The sequence below is a fragment of the Schistocerca cancellata genome, chromosome 5, assembly GCF_023864275.1.
Source record: "Schistocerca cancellata isolate TAMUIC-IGC-003103 chromosome 5, iqSchCanc2.1, whole genome shotgun sequence".
NCBI classification, from domain to species: Eukaryota; Metazoa; Arthropoda; class Insecta; order Orthoptera; family Acrididae; genus Schistocerca; species Schistocerca cancellata.
This window is the reverse complement of record NC_064630.1, coordinates 306,325,162-306,343,751: the sequence shown is the minus strand read 5'-3', so window position 1 is coordinate 306,343,751 and position 18,590 is coordinate 306,325,162. Positions and strand designations below refer to the sequence as shown.

The 18,590-nt window shown below is 40.2% G+C and overlaps 1 protein-coding gene and 1 pseudogene across 1 annotated transcript in view; one reads left to right on the top strand and one right to left on the bottom strand.

The window, feature by feature from the left end:
* The window catches only part of LOC126187826 (T-complex protein 1 subunit eta-like), a gene marked incomplete in the record, with an annotated part of 55,610 nt that overhangs the window by 32,806 nt on the left and 4,214 nt on the right, over positions 1–18,590 (top strand). Inside the window, 3 exon segments of the mRNA XM_049929124.1 lie at positions 913–1,065; positions 16,671–16,822; positions 16,910–17,098. Coding sequence (XP_049785081.1) covers positions 913–1,065; positions 16,671–16,822; positions 16,910–17,098 — 494 coding nt within the window.
* On the bottom strand, positions 4,852–5,054 carry LOC126189799 (U2 spliceosomal RNA; annotated as a pseudogene).

The following is an 18,590-nucleotide window of genomic DNA, read 5'->3' as shown; positions in this document are numbered from 1 at the left end:
GTTTGTACCTTACATCTCGCTGTTGCAAATGAACGTTACACCCTGACACAGACACAAATTTGACTAAAGTGAACAGCAGAAAAAAGAATAGGCATGAGGGAGGTTTCAACATTTCAACATGGCTTGCCTGCTTGGTAGTCCAACACCATAACTCCCATTACTTTTGCGTGCTGTCCTGTATTGCGCCACCCCCCCCCCCCCCCCCGCCCCTCTCCCACAGTCCAGTACACCTTTTTCCTGTTTTCATGCTTGATCTGTGTTCAGTTTGATGGGCTGTCCACTGGGTCATTTTATACATCTAATAGGGGTGCAATTGGCAGTTTCCATTGTAAGAGATGTTTGCAAAATATCATTTAAATGTCAAATGAAAAGTATTTGCCGAACTGAGACATAAACCTGGGTCAGGGTGGTTGTGATTGGGACCTCTCATGTCTTCTCGGTTTGGGACCCCATGACAACTCCCTCATGGAAAGGCTGCTCTTTTTTGTCCAGTTTTAGCTTATTTTTTATGCCTTTTACTCTGTGTGCTTTAAATAATTATTTTATAATATGACTCCCCTGACTGAATTCGTCCACTTTTAGCGGACGCTGTTTCTTCTGTGAGTAACTTTGTAATCGTGGGACTAATGGCCTCACTGTTTGAGCCCATAAACCCTCTCAATTAATCAATTGTGAGACATAAACCTGGATTTCTGTCCAAATTCCACAGAAACACTCCTGCGATGATGTTAAACTTGCGTTTCTAGTAGGCAAAATGTTGTTATTGATCAGTGAGTCTTGTTCACATTAGACACTACTCTTGAAAGGCAATGATTTGTTGTTCTTTAAAGTTAATGAAACAAGACCTGTATGATCAAAACTCTAAACTGCACAATTCACAATAGCAACTTAACCTGATTTTCAATTTTTCAGAGACATGTTTTGTGCTGGACGAGTCCCAGAAGAGGATCTGAAACGTACAATGAAAGCTTGTGGAGGTTCCGTAATGACAACTGCTCACGACTTGAAAGATTCAGTTCTTGGCAGCTGCGAGTATTTTGAAGAAAGACAAGTAGGCGGTGAAAGGTAAAATATGTATTCAGATCCCTGGAATGAATTTTCACATGACAGTGGAGGAGTGTGCTGATATGAAACTTTGTGGCAGTTTAAAACCATATGCAGGACTGGACTCTAACCTAGGACCTTTGCCTTTTGTGGGGAAGTACTCTACCAACTGATCTACCCGAGCCCAACTCACAACCCGTCCTCACAGCTTTACTTCGGCCAGTATCTCATCTGCTGGGTTTCAGTCCAATCTGGTATACAGTTTTAATATGCCAAGAAGTTTCATCTATTCTTTTTTTTTTGTAATGCAATTTGTGAATTTTGTCACATAAGTTTTTGCCAACAAAATACAGTAACACAGTGACAGTGAAAAAATAATCTTTGCTTGTACAATGAAACCTTACAGTGAGAAGCTGGGATCTCGATAATAAAATAATTTGTATAATATTTAATTATATGTTTAGATATATTTTGGCATGCTCGCACAGCTTTCAGGCGTTGACCCATAACTGAAACAATGTCTTCTCATGTCTCCTAATTAAGATGGGGTGAGGGAAGGAGTGAAGGTAACCAACCATTCACTGTATACAATTGAGGCATTGAGAGGTTGACATGCACCTAAACAAGATTGTGAGAAAGCTTACCAAAGATTTCAGTATTCTTCCTCAGAGCTGTCAGACTACCAGAAACGAACACCTTCATTGTGTGCATGTGCATATTAGCTGTGCAGAAAGATGTTGATTGAAAACTTGGTAGTGATTTCAGTCTTGTCATCAATGTGCTGTTGAGCACCAACACCTCATCTATACCAGTTACTCAACCCAGAACTTTCCAGTGTGGTATTAAGTCAGACGAGATGAAACATTGTTTTTGAATAATTTTTACGTAATTCAGTGTTCTTAGTATGCTAGAAGTAAGGTAATATTTAATTGTTCACTTAGTAAACTTGTATTTTTCTTTCTAGTATTCATGTTGAAGGTGTGTTTGAATTGCTTTGTTTCTTCTTGAAATCAGAATTTATCATAAAATTATGTTCTGAGAAGTCTGACTGTCCCATTTTCAAGGAAGTGACAACCAATACTTATCCATTATTACAGTCCTTGTATTTGGTACCTTTCCTGTTTAGTCATGACAGTATGATATGAAACTGAGGTGATCAATTTGTGGCCACTTTGATGATAGCAGTTGGTTAAAATACTGATCTGAAAAATATGCATTTGCAATAAGTGTGAATATAGTTCTGAATTCTACCTCAAAGTACAAAATTGCCTAATAATTACTATTTCATACAGACTGTATCTCAAGGAACTATTTTATCAGAGAGTGTTAGAAATAAGCTTTATTTTCTATAAGTAAATATCATAAAAGAAAGCTATTTTTGGTTACTGGTTAGGTTTTTCAAAAGCAAACATTTCACTCGGAAAACTCTTATTTTAGAAGATGAAAATGGCAGGGTGTGACAGAAAAATGGTTAGGTGCAGATAGAAAAAGAGGCCTAGGATCATATTGTAAAATATTCCCAGACACGACAACAAAATCCTTGCATATTTCTATTTCATGCAATTTTAATTTTCTGAAAATCATATCTTGTGGGTGGCCACCATTGTGACCAAGTCGGGAGATTCTGGAGGCCACAAAATGTACACATTCCTTGAAATAAAGCAGTTACCAAACACTCTGAACACTGCCACCATTGAAATTTGAGCACAGTGACACGTAGCGCCATCTTGCTGAAACCTGTACTCATTTTCAGGAAACTTTTAAAGTTGAGGTGTAAGGAATATGTAAACTTTGACAACATACAACTGAGATGCAACTAGTTGCTCGTCCATGTTCATCCACAGAACAGGAGGAGTCGATTATGCCCATTGAAGAGACAGCTTTTTGGCTGTGTAAGGGGCATTGATGGAGTTCAAGGCAGTTATCCTCACACCAGTAAGAGCAGTTTTGTTTGTTGACATAACCACTGAGATGAAAATGTGCCTTTTCACTCATCCATAGGAAATTTAAGAAGTCCTTATTTTAGTCAACAGTTCAGTAGTCATTCCCTTCCCATTATAACTTTCATTTAACTGTTGCACAATATGAATCTTATACAGTTGCAACTTTAAATAAAGCCATAAATTTCTGTGCATGCTAACACTGGATGTTCCCACTACTGCAGCAATTCGTCTCGCAGAAGACTTTGGACTGTTGGTTGCAACATTTTTGCATGTCTTGTATTCGTTTATGTTAGCAACAACTTCTAATTCTTCCTGGTGATTTCAGCTCAAGTGCACTTCCTGTTGTTCCAAAGGTTTTTACTAACAAGCTGATGGCTTATGCCAGTGGTGCTGGATCATAACTTCTAAGGTTGAAATGACTGCAGTATTCTCGTCTAGCATCAGCGACAACACAGTCACGGTTTTGTGAAAGGCCTTCACAGCCACAGCACAGTAAGGCCCGCTTCAGCACCCCATTACAGCTAATGACCTACCTATCTGAAACATATTACAAACATTCATTGTTGCCAGTAATACCATTACACTTTTAGAAACTAATTAAAACAGCCCATTTTTATGCTATGACTTGTATTGTTGTTGTTGTTGTTGTTATTATTATTATTATTATTATTTCTTTCCTTTCTCTGACGTTATGTCTGGTTAAAAATGGAAAGTGACGCGGACCTTGATCAAGCGTGACTCCCTTTTAACTGTATGGTATATGTTACATTGCATTTAGGAACTTTCGGGTAATTGAACATGTATCAATAATTACAGATTTCTGTAGTTGTATATATACATTTGGATGTAGCTGTATTGCGTCGGTGTACTGGTGGATATTGTGTGGATTATTATTATTATTATTATTATTATTATTATTATTATTTTACTGCGAATAGGCCATCTGAGAACCATGTTCCAATTCATTTGTTGTTCTTTTCTTCCAGTATGCCTTAATCTGTTCACAATGTTTCTTCTTTCTATCTTCAGACCATTTTGAACCTGTCTTTTTTAGCTACCTTGCCATGGAATCCTTCAATTTACAATACCCCCCCCCCCCCCCCCAAAGGCTTCTATTTTTATATTGTTACTTTCTAAATCCTTTTTTGCTTCGTTGACCCAGCTTGTGGGCTTCTTACCCCACAAATATTATAAAATCTTATTAGTTAATCTGCTGTCTTGCATTCGAAATAATGTCCAAAAAAGAGGAGCCCTCTTTTCCTCATTAGGTTTGAAATATTTTGTATATTGTGATATATTTCAGCATTGCTTCATAATTTACAACCTTCTGCTTTATTTTTGTGGTCCTAATATTTTCCTTACAATTTGCCTTTCTGGTACTTCTAATTTATCTAAATTATAGTTTAACTAAGCATATAGTTGAATTAAGCATTCGCTTGCATATAGGCATTCTGTCTTCACTACTGTGTTGTAATGCCTTATTTTTTGCATTTTTTGATAGGCGATTTTAATTATAGATGGCTTCGGTGATACCGTATGCTTCCCCATTTTATGCAACCTTTCCTCTATTGCAGATTTTTCTAAAGCATTTTCTTGGATTATTTCCCCTAGATATTTTAATTTTCTTATCCCCTCTATTTGGCCAATATGTTTCCAGAAATTTTGGAGCATCTGTAACGTTTGTTACAAATTTTGTTTTTTCTGGAGAAATTCTTAAGCCAGTTCTGCTGGTAATTTCTTCCAGGAGATTATTTGTGTTATAGCAGATGCCACATTTTCAGAAAAGACAGCAAAATCATCTGCAAATGCAAGGCAGTTGATTTTGATATTTTTGCTTCCTGTTCCTATCCATATAGGTGAGATGTTAAGTTCAGTAAGTTTTTTGTTCCAAATTCTTCCTGTTTTCTCTATCACACTATTAAAAGAATTGGGAACAGGCAAGCCCCTAGCACTCCGTCATGAGCCAAAAATGAGTTTAATATTCTGGTCCTGCGATGCAGGACGTGTCAGATATTAAGCTGATAAGAACAGATTTTTTTAGTCATTGAGGTAATACTTGGAAAGGAACGTAAGAAAGGTTCACATTTGGTAAGGAGGAGAAACGGCCACGAAGGTGTTGCTCTACGGTGGCTGCTGGGAGCTGGAGCACCGGAGCGTCGCACTTCGGGCGGACGTAACTAAGAATTATCTCAGGAATATATGATCTCGGTGTGACCCAGAGAATTGTTCTGGCCAAGATGGAGAGTGTCATAAGCTTGTGTTCAACCCCGGTGGAAGTCCAGACGTAGCTGGCCGGGGGAAAAAGAAAGGAAAGCGAGCAGAGCGAGGGCTCATATGGGGAGTCGCATATGGCACTCCACTCTGCCGCCGGTGTCAACAGCGAAGGCTGGACACACACGAGACTGGTCTGCATCTGCCGCGCTCCAGATCGCCATCTCTCGATCGAGCAGGGGGCAGATGGGGCCTGAGCATCTCGCAACCCTCAGTCAAAATCGGGAGAAAAGCGAGGGAGAAGTATTCAATGCAGGGCGAGTCCGGCAGTAGCACCAGCAGTTGCTGCCCTCACAGCAAGGCTGGCCACGTTCCGGAGCCGCCGCTGCAGCTTCGTCATGATCGGGCATTAGGAGTCCAATGACTAAAGAAAATACATCGCGTATCTATGTGTTTTGTATCCGACCTTGCCAGCATTAAGCTGATAAGAACAGATACTACACTTTGATCTTAGCCAAAAGGTCACCTTGTCGTACACATGCCTTTATTTTGAAAGGCTGTGAAATTTCTCCCCTGAATTTTACTTTACAGACTGTTCCTGTTTCATGGATTAGGTTTGCTAGTTTAGACTTTGCACCAAGTATTCAAATTATTTTATCTATAGTTTCTCCGTCAACAGAATCAAAAGCCTTTTTGAGCTCCACGAACATAACAACAGTAGCTTTTGAATTAAGTAATCTGTGGTGAATTACTGATTTGAGATTAAATATTTGTTCTGATTATGACCTTCCTTTTCTAAAGCCGCCTTGATATTCACCAACATGACTGTCTAGTGTTGTTTCTATTATGCTTAACAAAATCTTGGAAAATACTTTATACACTACTGGCAGTAAAGAGACTCCTCTGTAGTTGTTTATTATCTGTTTTGTGGAGTGGGTGTGTCAGGGCAACTTCCCATTTCTCTGGAATTTTTTCTGTATTCCGGATTTCTTCAAAGAGCAAATTTAGCTCCTTTGCTATACTTGGCAAAGACCACCTCAAAAGTTCAGCTGTAATAGAATCTTCTCCACTAGCTTTGTTGGTTTTGAGGGTCTTAATTACGTCTTGAATTTCTTCTTTAGTTGGTGTAAATCTTCTTCCAAATTTTCATAAATATGAGAATTCCAATATATGACTTGGTTCAGGTTAGTTCAGAAGCTGATGAAAATATCTTACTATTATTTCACAATTTTCAGTATTGCATAACCCAATTTTGCCATCTTCATTTTTGAAGCAGGACATTTTGGGGTTTGGTATTTCTGATTAACCAAGCTGTTACCTTTCTTTGTTTAAATTTTTCATAATTTTCAGTTTTCTTTGAGCATTTCCATTTTTCCCACTTTTTGGTCCTCTCTCTCTCTCTCTCTCTCTCTCTCTCTCTCTCTCTCTCCCTCTCTCTCTCTCTCATGTGGCTTCTTTGTACATTACATTCCACCATATTTTCCTTTTATTTTTTGTTGACCTAAATATTTCCTGTGCAGCATTATTAATTGCTTTGGATATTTCTTGTCAGTTGCAATGTTTAGCCACTTTTAATTTTGTCTTGATAGTTTTTAATAGATTCTTTTGTTATAAGTAAGCCTGACTGTATTATATATTATTAACCTTTGTGACTTTCTTAATTCCTTATTAGGTAGGGGTTTGAGTTTAATCTTAGAGAGGTAATGATCAGAATCAAATTCACCGTTCCTTACTACTTTCACATTCATAATTTCCATTGTACTTTTTTGCGAAATAACCACGTGATCTAACTGAAAGTCTCCTAACATTGGGCTGGGTGGTATTCATGTTTTAGCTTTTTCTTGGGAATTTTCTAAAGTAGATTGACATTAGTTCAGGTAAGAGCTTTGACACAAGCTGATTAGCCTCATACCATTTGGTTCTTCTGTGAGCTGGGTAGTGTTCTACTACATTTCTTAATTTATTATATCTGTAATCAGTGGCCCCCTCCCCCCAAATCAATTTAAAAGATTCAATCTTCAGGTAACTAACATGGCAACTGTTAAATGTGTATGAATAAGTGTGTCTGATCATCCAATAGATGCTAATTTTGTGGAAAAAAGAAAAAAAATAGGTAAGACATTCTTGGATCTCTACAAATAAGTAACTGGTTAATGGTCCTTCTTGCTCAGTGATAGCATAGACGAAAGATTACAAAAGTACTCTCATTTCTTTACTTCTTGGATTAAGGACTATAGTTGGAAGTAAGATATGACTGCATGGTAATATTTGCAGGAATTGCATATGAGAATGACAATTTGTTGGCTGAGAATATTCCATTGAGAGGTGTGGCTCATCAGAAGGAATGATATTGGCAAGAATATTTTTTTACAGTCAAATTAAAATTACTTGTTCATAGACATGCCAGACACCACTACAGGATTGCCACAATTGCTGTCAGCTGTCCCCATTTACCGCTTAGTCAAACAGGGAGCAGGGTGCCTGTTGTTTACAAAAGTGGCTTGTTGTCCTTCACAGTTGGCAATAGAGTAGCAATCCCCAGACAAAGCTCCACATTGAATCTTAGAAATAACACTTATTCACAATGTTTCAGATGTTATACACTTGTCATACTGTATAAATGAACTGCTCCCTCCTCCTCCTCCACCACCACCACCACCACCACCACCACCACCACCACTTGGCAGTAGTGGACAGTTGGTACATGATGTAGAGAGCTCTAAGCATCTTTGATGATATCACAATGTTTCTTGCCAGCTATCCATGGCTGGAGACGTTAATTTTGTTGCTGCTGCTGCTAATACTACTACTACTACTACTACTACTACTACTACTACTACTGATATCTGTATAATAGTATCAGCTGTTTCGGGCAGCGGGGAGGGGGGGGGGGGGCTGGCTGGCTGGCTGGCTGGTAGATGTACCGTCTAGAGTACTTGAAACCTCTTCGAAAGGGATTCAGTCCATTTCATATGTTTATGCACTGACGATGTCTCTTGTTCCAGGCTGTCTTCTGTTCCTGCAAGTGTCCTGTAAACTGCAGGCTCTGTTCATTATGGGCGATTCTCATTAGGAATGAAATCACTGTTCTGGGGAGAAACGTTTTTTATCTGCTCTTCTTTGCCCATTTGGGGGTAAACATTTAGCAGTTTTGTGCCTCACAGTTCCATCCCTTGCTGACTTGACTCCACTTGTCGCAAAATGTGATGTCATTTATGAGAGACTAGAGCAGCATCTACATCTACATCATACTCTGCAATCCGCCTAAAGTTTTTTGGCTTAGGGTACTTTCAGTACCACTATCTGATCCCTCCAACCCTGTTCCAACCGTGAATAGTGTGTGGGAAGAATGATTGTTGGTAAGACTCTGTATTGACTCTACAGACATGCTGGTTTGTCCTTGCATCACTGTCAGTATTTAATATGTGTACTTCTGTATATTTTGATGCAGTTCTCTGCTCATTACTTCTTACCGCATCATTTTTTCTAACAGGAAAAACACGATCACTATTACGCCATGGGCCTCACTGATATCTTTCAGTTTTTAATTGCGTCCAATGCTGAGAGAAGATCCAGCAATTCTTCTGTACTCTGGATCAATACAGTAATATTTTTCTGTGGTTATCAAAGCTATAAGTTTCTCTTGTTCCAGCGGTTGATCTAGGTGATGTGCTAACGAGACTTCGTGCTAGAATAATTCCGGCAACATCACATAATTACCGTTGTAATGAGGCCTTGTCATCAGCAGAGACTTAACATGTGCTGTTGGTGGTTTAGCCCACAGTACAGTGCCAAAAATCTCTGCTTCAGCACTAAATAAGACTGTGTCTCCCCATAATGCTCCATCATAGCTTTGTTTCTCCTGTAAGGGGCTGGCTGAAGCAGCAGTTTTGCTGTCAGATAATGGCACAGTTGTAAACCATTCTTTGAAGCTGCAGACAGATTGCACAGGATGTGTCGTCGACTTCTGCTCCTCAGTTTCCCTCTTGAAAGAACGCACTTGCAGGTGCAGGTGTAGAATCAGTATATCGTACCTCATCGTGCATGGTGCTTAAGCGTCCAGCTGTACCCCATCAACAGGCTCTTAACCCTTTCCAGCCCAGTGATGCCATATGGCATCATCATATTTAACTTTTTCCCAAGGCCAAACTATTTGTCCAAAGATTATAAACAAGTGTGCAGGGCTTTCTAAAGTTCATTGTTCTTAGGTTGGCTACTGTGAATTCGCTAAAGCAGAGAGCACCAGGCTACAATGCCTTGACAAAAGTATTGTTGCACGGTGTCTACGGTACAGTGCACCCAGCTGGATTTTCAAAATATTATATGAAGGTAAAGGAAGCAAACTAATATCAAAGTTGCACTAATAAATAATTGTTGAAAGTGTAAATTAACTAGTAAACACTTTGAAAATAATGCTAGTTACAGCAATTTTCTGCTTGGAAGTCACAAACATGTGTGATTCCATTTGGCATCATTGGGCATTTGTTATGTTACCAAATGTAGTACATGCAATAACATCGACTAAAGTTTACCATAATATGTAACTCTTAATATTTTCAAGTTGCTTTTGAAGCTTTATTATACTAACTAATATTAATATGTTAAAATTTTAATTGATATAATTTACCAGTTTTTTTGCTGCTTTAGTAAAAAATTCCTGGTTTCTTTACCATATGATTCCCAATCATAAATCATTATCAGAAGAAGAAATATTGCTGCTTCTCGAAGGTGATTTATCTGATTTGGACCTTGATACGTCTGCTGTGGAGGAAGAGATTGAAAATGCTCGGCAGCAGGACCCTACTACACTGGATATACAGTTTCTTCAAGGAATGGACCTTGATATGGTTGAAATTCTGGACCCTCAAGCCGATGATGATGATGTTCCCTTCAAGATTACTTGCTGAGCCAAACGTTGCACCAAGTCATTCAGCTCAGAAAATTCAGTGTGATACACACCGGGATTTTTGGTGGAGAATGAAGGACAGTGAAGAAGTGGACACATCATGTAATGCAGTTTTCTCTGACCCTCCAGGAGATGAACTGACACATTTGCAGTATTTCAGAACAATGTGTAGTGATGACATTATCCAGAACCTAGTCGAGCAATCTAATCTATACTGCACACAGAAAACAGGTGCTTCTTTACATACAAATGTTCGTGAAATAGAAAAGTATATAGGCATAAACATCCTAGCAGGTGTTGTGAAAATACCTAGTTACAGAATGTACTGGGCAGAGGCTACAAGATTTTCTCCAATAGCTGACTGAATGCCTAGAAATAGGTTTGATAAGCCAAGAAACTATTTACATGTGAATGACAACACTAAAATGAAACAAAGAGAGGACCCTGATTATGACAAGCTGTTCAAGGTGAGACCATTTGTTGACAAAATCAAACAAGGTTTTTCAGTTATTGAACCTGAGGAATATTATTCAGTGGATGAACTAATCATTCCATTCAATGGTCATTCCTCCCTGAAACAGTATGTAAAAAGCAAACCACACAACTGGGGTATAAAAGTTTTTGCCTGTGCTGGTTCTAGTGGAGTTGTGTACAATTTTGAAATATAACGAGGGAAATAATGATACTGGTCTTGGTATAAGTGGTGATATTGTGATAAGGCTTGTGGAAGGACTGCCAAAATATAAAAATTTTAAAGTGTTTACAGACAATTGGTTCACCTCTTACAATCTTATTTCTGCCCTGAAAAACTATGGCATTTTGGCTGTTGGAACTGTTAGACCCACAAGACTTCAAGGCTGCAATCTAAAAGCAGACAGTGAGCTGAAAAAGCCGGGACGAGGATCATACAATTATCGAAATGAAACAGAAAGGAGCATCTTAGCGCTGAAGTGGTATGATAACAAGTCTGTCGTTCTTGCATCATCATACAAAGGAGTAAGTCCAGTAGAACCAGTGAAACGTTGGTCAGTGGGAGAACAAAAATATATTGATGTTCCAGGGCCAGACATTATTAAAGAATATAACCGTTCGATGGGAGGAGTTGATCTGCACAACAAGCTGGTTGCTTTGTATAGGAGTAATATTGGTGTGAAAAGATTTTATCTAAGGATCGTATTCCACCTCCTTGACATGTGTGTTGTGAATGCGTGGCTCCTATACCGCCAACATTGCAGACAAAGAGGAATTACAAAACACATGTCTCTGTTGATTTTTCGGTCTGATGTAGCTCATGGACTACTAAAAACAGGAGACATTTTGGTAAGAAGATGAGGACGCTCATCAGATGACAGTCCATCGCCTACAGTTGTGAAGAAACGAGCCCCATTGGTTCCCAGACCAGTTGATGATGTAAGGTATGACAACATTGGACACTGGCCACAGCGCGTAGAAAACAGCACATTCTCGAACGAGATGCATCAAATGTAATAAACCTCTTTGCTTTACCAAAGACAGGAACTGTTTTAAATTTTCATGTAAAGTAACAATCATGCTGTAAAAAAACATCAAATTGTCCTGAAATGCAAGTTGCATTATTGTATGTACTAATTTTTCTTTAGTAAACTGCATCAAATTGTGTAATTAAAATATTCATTCAAGTTCCATTACCAAGCACCTTAACATCCCAACCACCTGACTGAAGGAAACAAACCCTGCCCAATGATGCCATATGGAGTCATCCCAAATTTCCCTCAAAAAACAAAAAAATAACAATTTCTTATAAATATATATTATTCCAATCATTACGTAGGGAAATACGTGAAAAAATATTTTTTACCACAAGTAAATAAAAGTTGGGCTGGAAAGGGTTAACGAAACAAGCAGTGTAAGATGACAATCCCATTAACCCATTGTGTTCCCTGTCCTCCAGCCAAACCTGTCTGATCATTACTAAGTTCATGGAATACATCAACTGTGCAGGGATTATTTCATTGAGTTTTGGATCCTGTCAAGCGAGCAGTTGCCTGTCAAACCTCTCTCAGAAGCTGGAAACATATGCTCGGCCTGGGGTATCATGACGACATTTTGTAGTGGTGGCCCCATGCCAATTTCAGAGGCTTGCCAGTCTGCTGCTGGAACACAATCACTCAATGCACTCTATATTCTTGAAATAAAAGGTGCATATTGTTGACCTAGCACAGATTTCTGGTTTATAGACTACTTGTTATTTCAGTAGACAGAACATGGAGTTTAGTGCCAAACTCAGTGGTCTTGGAATTCGAACAGTTTCTACTGAATTTAGCTGTTTTGATAGTGAGGTTACTTTTCTCCATTCTCATGTACTCTCCCCTGAACATCCTTTATCTGCTTGTTCAGAGTGAACAAAGCTTTCTCCTGTTCATCACATCTAATTTTAACATCTTATATTTTGCTCTAAACGTTTACACTGAAATTTTGAAATTTACGAATGAATGTGTGAAATAGAATACTTAACACAAACTTTAAATTTAACTTGACATGCAAATTTGCAATAGGATCTTGAGACTCCTTTCTCTTACTACCTTTGATAGCCAAGAAGATTGCTCAAGCAGGTTCATAAACAGGAAGGTGGTTGATGTGGCTCCCTTGGTTTAATACTGTCGATGCCACTGGTACTGGCATTAGTGTTGCGGGCATCAGCTGTGTGTGGCATCTTGAGACAGTGGCACCCCTTGGGTTGAGAGATCTCGGCTGCAGGCTGGATGGCAGCCCCCACTGGTCAAGGTTCTTTGCGTGCGGTGGTACCTTGTCCAGCCGCCTATGCTGCCACTGCCAGTCTAGATCAGTGTCAACGAAACCTCATGGGACTTGCCCTGCGATCTTCCACCCTGGCATCCTCCATCATCCCCTGGGATAATCATCTCTTTGTGGGAAGACTCTATTGCCATCTCTCGCTCCATTGAATGTATCATCATTCCCCACATCTCTCTCTTGTTATTACAGAGAGGTTTCTCCTTGTTTCTGTAGTTTGAAAGGAAGATTTGCAGTCACCAATTGAATTCGGTCACCACTCGTAATTTCTTCCCTTGAGATGACCACCTTAATCCAATAGCTTCCCCCACCTTGTTTCTCTTACTTTGTGATTTCAGTGTGCACCACACCATGTAGGGAAGTAACACTTAGTCTGGTACAGGCTTTCTGATTGACCAGCTTGTTTCTGATCTCAATCTGTGCCTCAGTGACAGTATTGCTATCCACTTTAGCGCTGCTCATACCACCTTTCCGGCTATTGCTCTTATGGTCTCTTCACGAGGATCGTTGTGACAGTGTTTGCTTCCCAGTGATTGTAATACTGCCATATCATCCGATGGACCAGTTAACAAAATGGACTCTTCAAAGAGTCAACTGACAGTTACATACCTTTGCTGTCACCTCCACCGCAGACTGTCAGATAGCATCAACGAGGTTATGGGAGACATTTCCGGTTTAGGCACCTGCACCTTCAGGCACACATTGCCACTTGCCAATCCCATGGTAGAACAAAGACATCTGTTCACGCAGGGCCAAGCATCGTCTCAAGTGGCATCCCACACAAGATGTCCTCCTCCCTTTTAAGCGACTGCGCACTAAAGTTCGCTGTCTAATTAAGTACAGTAACATGACATCGCAGGAATTTTTTTTTTACCTACATAAGACATATGGCACTGTTCGATGCCATCACATTTTACTTTCCTTCCGTGACTGGGATTTCTGAGAACTCCATAGTGGTATATTTGCCCCCCCCCCCCTCTCCATTCTTCCAGGTCCAAGAGAATGGCATCCCATAGGGCGCAGTGCTGAGTCTCACAATCATCCTCATCGCCATTAATGGGCTAGTGACTTCTGTCGGGTCGCTTGTCACCCTCACACTGTATGTCGACAACGTTTCTATTCGGTGCAGCTTTCACTCCAAGGCCTCGGCTGAACACCAGCTCCAAGACTCCAGATAAAGAGCCGCTGTTTGGCCCCTTTCCCATGATTTCCAATTCTCTTCTGAGAAAATGTGGTTCATGTATTTCTGTTGACATACTGTAGTCAATTCTGGCCCCAAACTCTATTTGGGTACCCAGCACGTGGATGTTGTTGCACAGTCGGTTTTGTTCTCTGCCTTTGATAAAGAGCTAACTTGGCTGCCCCATATTCGTCAGCAAAAAAATTAGCTGCATCTGGAAGCTTAACACTGTCTGCTTTCTTGCCCACACTTCTTGGGGTGCAGGTCATGCTACAGTTTTCTGTGTTTACCAGCCCCTGGTCTCAGCCTGGTGGTACTATGGTTGCCAGGTTAATGGCTCTGAAGCACATTCAGCTTTGAAATTCTTAGCCCAGTTCATCATCATGGTGGTGATAGATTGCTTCTAGTGCCTTCTGGACTAATCCTGTAGACAATCTCCTTCCTGGAGCAGGAATCTACCCCCTTCGGTTTTGATGGTACCAACAGTTGCTCATTTATGCAGTCATCATTTGATGATTTCCTCGTCATCCAACTTGTCACATACTTTTTTTCCACACAAGGGGTGTTGACCCCCTGACACCTGCCCTTTGTGTGATTCTGCCAGTTTGAATTTGTCTCCTGGGACCTCCGCCTAACATCCTTTTAATTACGACCAGTCTATTCCATGGCCCTAAAGGTTCAGTCACTACTGTGATGTTTTGGCTTCTGTTCCTTTCAGTTCTCCAAGTGTATAAGGGTGTTCCATGATTTACACTGGTGTCTCTAAAACCATGGATAAGACAGGATACACTTTTACATCTCCTGCCAGTCAGAAACAACATTTGTTGCTTGAAACTTCTAGTGTGTTTTATTAAACAAGCCTTCCTTGACCAAATTTGAATCTTTGTAGTTACTGAATGAGCAGTCTCCAGGTCACTGATTACTGTTATTCTTATCACCATGTACTATCTACTGTTCGTGGTCTCTCTGACCTTAATCGCATTGCCTGTTCTGTCATCTTTCTTGGGTCCCAAGTCATACAAGTATCCCAGGCAGTGAACTGACAGATCACTTGGCTACAGAAGGGATTATTGCCCCACATTCACTTTGTTGATCCCAGGTTTGAATTTGCAGTCGCAACTCAGGCCTCTGCTTATTCAGAGCTGAAACATCATCTGGTGGGCTACTGCTCCCTCTAATAAACTTCGCAATATCAAGGAAACTACTGCAGAATGGCGCACCTCCTTTGATTTCTCCCAGAAAGAATCCACCCTCCTGCCCCCTCAGCATTAGTCAGACTAACCAGTAGTTTCATTTCATGAAATGAGCCGCCCCCACATTGTGGTTGTGGAGCCTTACAGACAGTATCTCTATTCTGCTGGAATGCCCCCTTCCACTGGGCCTTCATGTCAAGTATAGGTTTCAAAATTCCATGTCTCTGACATTAGCAGATAATTCATGCACAGTTGAACTGGTTCTCACTTTTCTCTGTGAAAGTGGTTTTTATTCTCATATATAAGGGGTGGGAAGGGGATGGTTGGGGTTGGAGCATCTTGTGCTGCATGGTGAGTCTGGGGGAACCCTCAGTCCCACCTCCTTTGGCAGCTGCTACTTTCAGTCCTCTTTTTACTGTGTTTGAGTTGCTAGTGAATGTGGTTTGCCTCTCTCTCTGCTGCACCCTATTTTCCATTTTAAGGTTATCACTCTGTTGACTAGTGGGTGCTTTTTAACAGATTGACTATAATGAATCAGGGATGGGACTGCACCTGGTGCCTTACATATTTCCCTCATCTTGTTTTTATTATTATTCAGTCCAACTTGTGTCCATTATGTTTTTAACCCTCTCACTTTAACTGTTCTGGATCTCTCGACTAGAAGGCATTCTTTGATGTGTTAATTCACCTTTAATTGTGTTGGTAGGGGTTGGGTGCTGATAGGGATTTCTCTCTTTGTGGATAAGCCCTGAGAGACCCCTCATCTGCTCTAACATTAGTACTGCCTTCAGTGCCTCGATTTTGGGTGTTCTCTCTGTTGAACTTCTTGATCCGTACTATTATAGTATCTTCATAATTATTGATAACTATCTTTTCAGTGTTTTTCCTTTTAAGGAATCCATAAAACAAATGTGGCAAATTATATTGTGCATTAACACTGCTTTGTTCTTTAAATGTGTTGAGATAATACTAAATGAAAAAGCTTTCCAAAAACACAAAAGTGTGTGTCCGAATCCATAAGTAATTTTTAGGATATACCATACAAACAGTAGTTTTTGCATTTGCAGTACTTTTGGGATTCTTACAAGAGATTGTTTCCAAACGTTTGAAGTTGAAACATGTTGTAAAATTTTGTAGGGCTGTAGCCATGGCGTTACTCTTGTGTGGGGTCCAGGACAGAAGTCTCAACAAAATTGGAGTTAATAATCTAAATCAACAGCAAAATTGCATATATAACTAGTATTTTACTAAGTTTGATGTGTGTATAAGTTAACTCATAACAGAAATGACAAATGTTGCCGTCAGTTACTGATCCTGTAGATGGTAGTTACTAAATGGAGTTTAAACTAGTACTGATTGTATAGATGTTTCAGTAGTTAATTTGTATAATTTTTGTTGTTTAGATTTAACATTTTTACTGGTTGCCCCAATGCAAAGACTTGTACAATTGTACTGAGGGGTGGTGCAGAACAGTTCATGGAAGAGACTGAAAGATCCCTTCATGATGCCATTATGATAGTCCGGCGTACAATAAAGAATGATGCTGTAGTTGCAGGTTAGATGAACATTTCATGACAATATATTTTATAGTATGTATATATTGACTACAGGCAACAAGTGTAATATTTCTGCATCCTTTTAGGTGGTGGTGCAATCGAGATGGAACTGAGTCGTGCGTTACGTGACTACTCACGTACTATTGCTGGAAAAGAACAATTGCTGATTGGCGCTATTGCAAAGGCTCTGGAGGTTATACCAAGACAGTTGTGTGATAATGCTGGATTTGATGCAACTAACATTCTCAACAAACTGCGCCAGAAACATGCACAAGGTATCTATTCTATAGATTACAATGTGAGACAAGGAAAGTCTGGTTTACAGGTCAAAATGCACTTTTTTCAACACAGTTCTCCTTCAGAGCTGTGTGCAGTGTTTCTCCAGTGAGTTGGCTTTATTCCTGAAGTGAAGAGAGGTTCTGGAAGGCCGTCAAAATACCCTTCCATAATAAAAACTTAGTTTTTTGAGTCACGACTTTCTCCAGACATAAAATTCTTTTAATGGGGGAATAAGTGGAGATTATAAAGTGCCAAGCCTGGTGAATAGTGGAGATCTTCTAATTCATACTTCAATTACCATAGTTTTCTCATTGCCAAAGGAAAAGCACCTTTGCGGATTGGTCTGTTGCCCTGATGTGAAGCAGAGGAATGTGACGTCGCCTAGATAGGTAGAAACTAGCAAAGTGCTTTTTGGGATACTGCCCTTAATTACGCGCGCACACACACACACACACACATCCATCCACACATATACAGACACAAGCAGACATATTTATTGCTGCTTGTGTCTGTATATGTGTGGATGGATATGTGTGTGTGTGCGCGAGTGTGTACCCGTCCTTTTTTCCCCCTAAGGTAAGTCTTTCCGCTCCCGGGACTGGAATGACTCCTTACCCTCTCCCTTAAAACCCACATCCTTTCGTCTTTCCCTCTCCTTCCCTCTTTCCTGATGAGGCAACAGTTTGTTGCGAAAGCTTGAATTTTGTGTGTATGTTTGCGTTCGTTTGTGTGTCTGTCGACCTATATATATATATATATATATATATAATAGAAGGAAACATTCCACGAAGGAAAAATATATCTAAAAACAAAGATGATGTGACTTACCAATGAAAGTGCTGGCAGGTCGACAGACACACAAACATACACACAAAATTCAAGCTTTCGCAACAAACTGTTGCCTCATCAGGAAAGAGGGAAGGAGAGGGAAAGACGAAAGGATGTGGGTTTTAAGGGAGAGGGTAAGGAGTCATTCCAGTCCCGGGAGCGGAAAGACTTACCTTAGGGGGAAAAAAGGACGGGTACACACTCGCACACACACACATATCCATCCACACATATACAGACACAAGCAGACATATTAAAAGACAAAGAGTTTGGGCAGAGATGTCAGTTGAGGCAGAAGTGCAGAGGCAAAGATGTTGTTGAATGACAGGTGAGGTATGAGTGGCGGCAACTTGAAATTAGCGGAGATTGAGGCCTGGTGGATAACGGGAAGAGAGGATATATTGAAGAGCAAGTTCCCATCTCCGGAGTTCGGATAGGTTGGTATTAGTAGGAAGTATCCAGATAACCCGGACGGTGTAACACTGCGCCAAGATGTGCTGGTCGTGCACCAAGGCATGTTTAGCCACAGGGTGATCCTCATTACCAACAAACACTGTCTGCCTGTGTCCATTCATGCGAATGGACAGTTTGTTGCTGGTCATTCCCACATAGAACGCATCACAGTGTAGGCAGGTCAGTTGGTAGATCACGTGGGTGCTT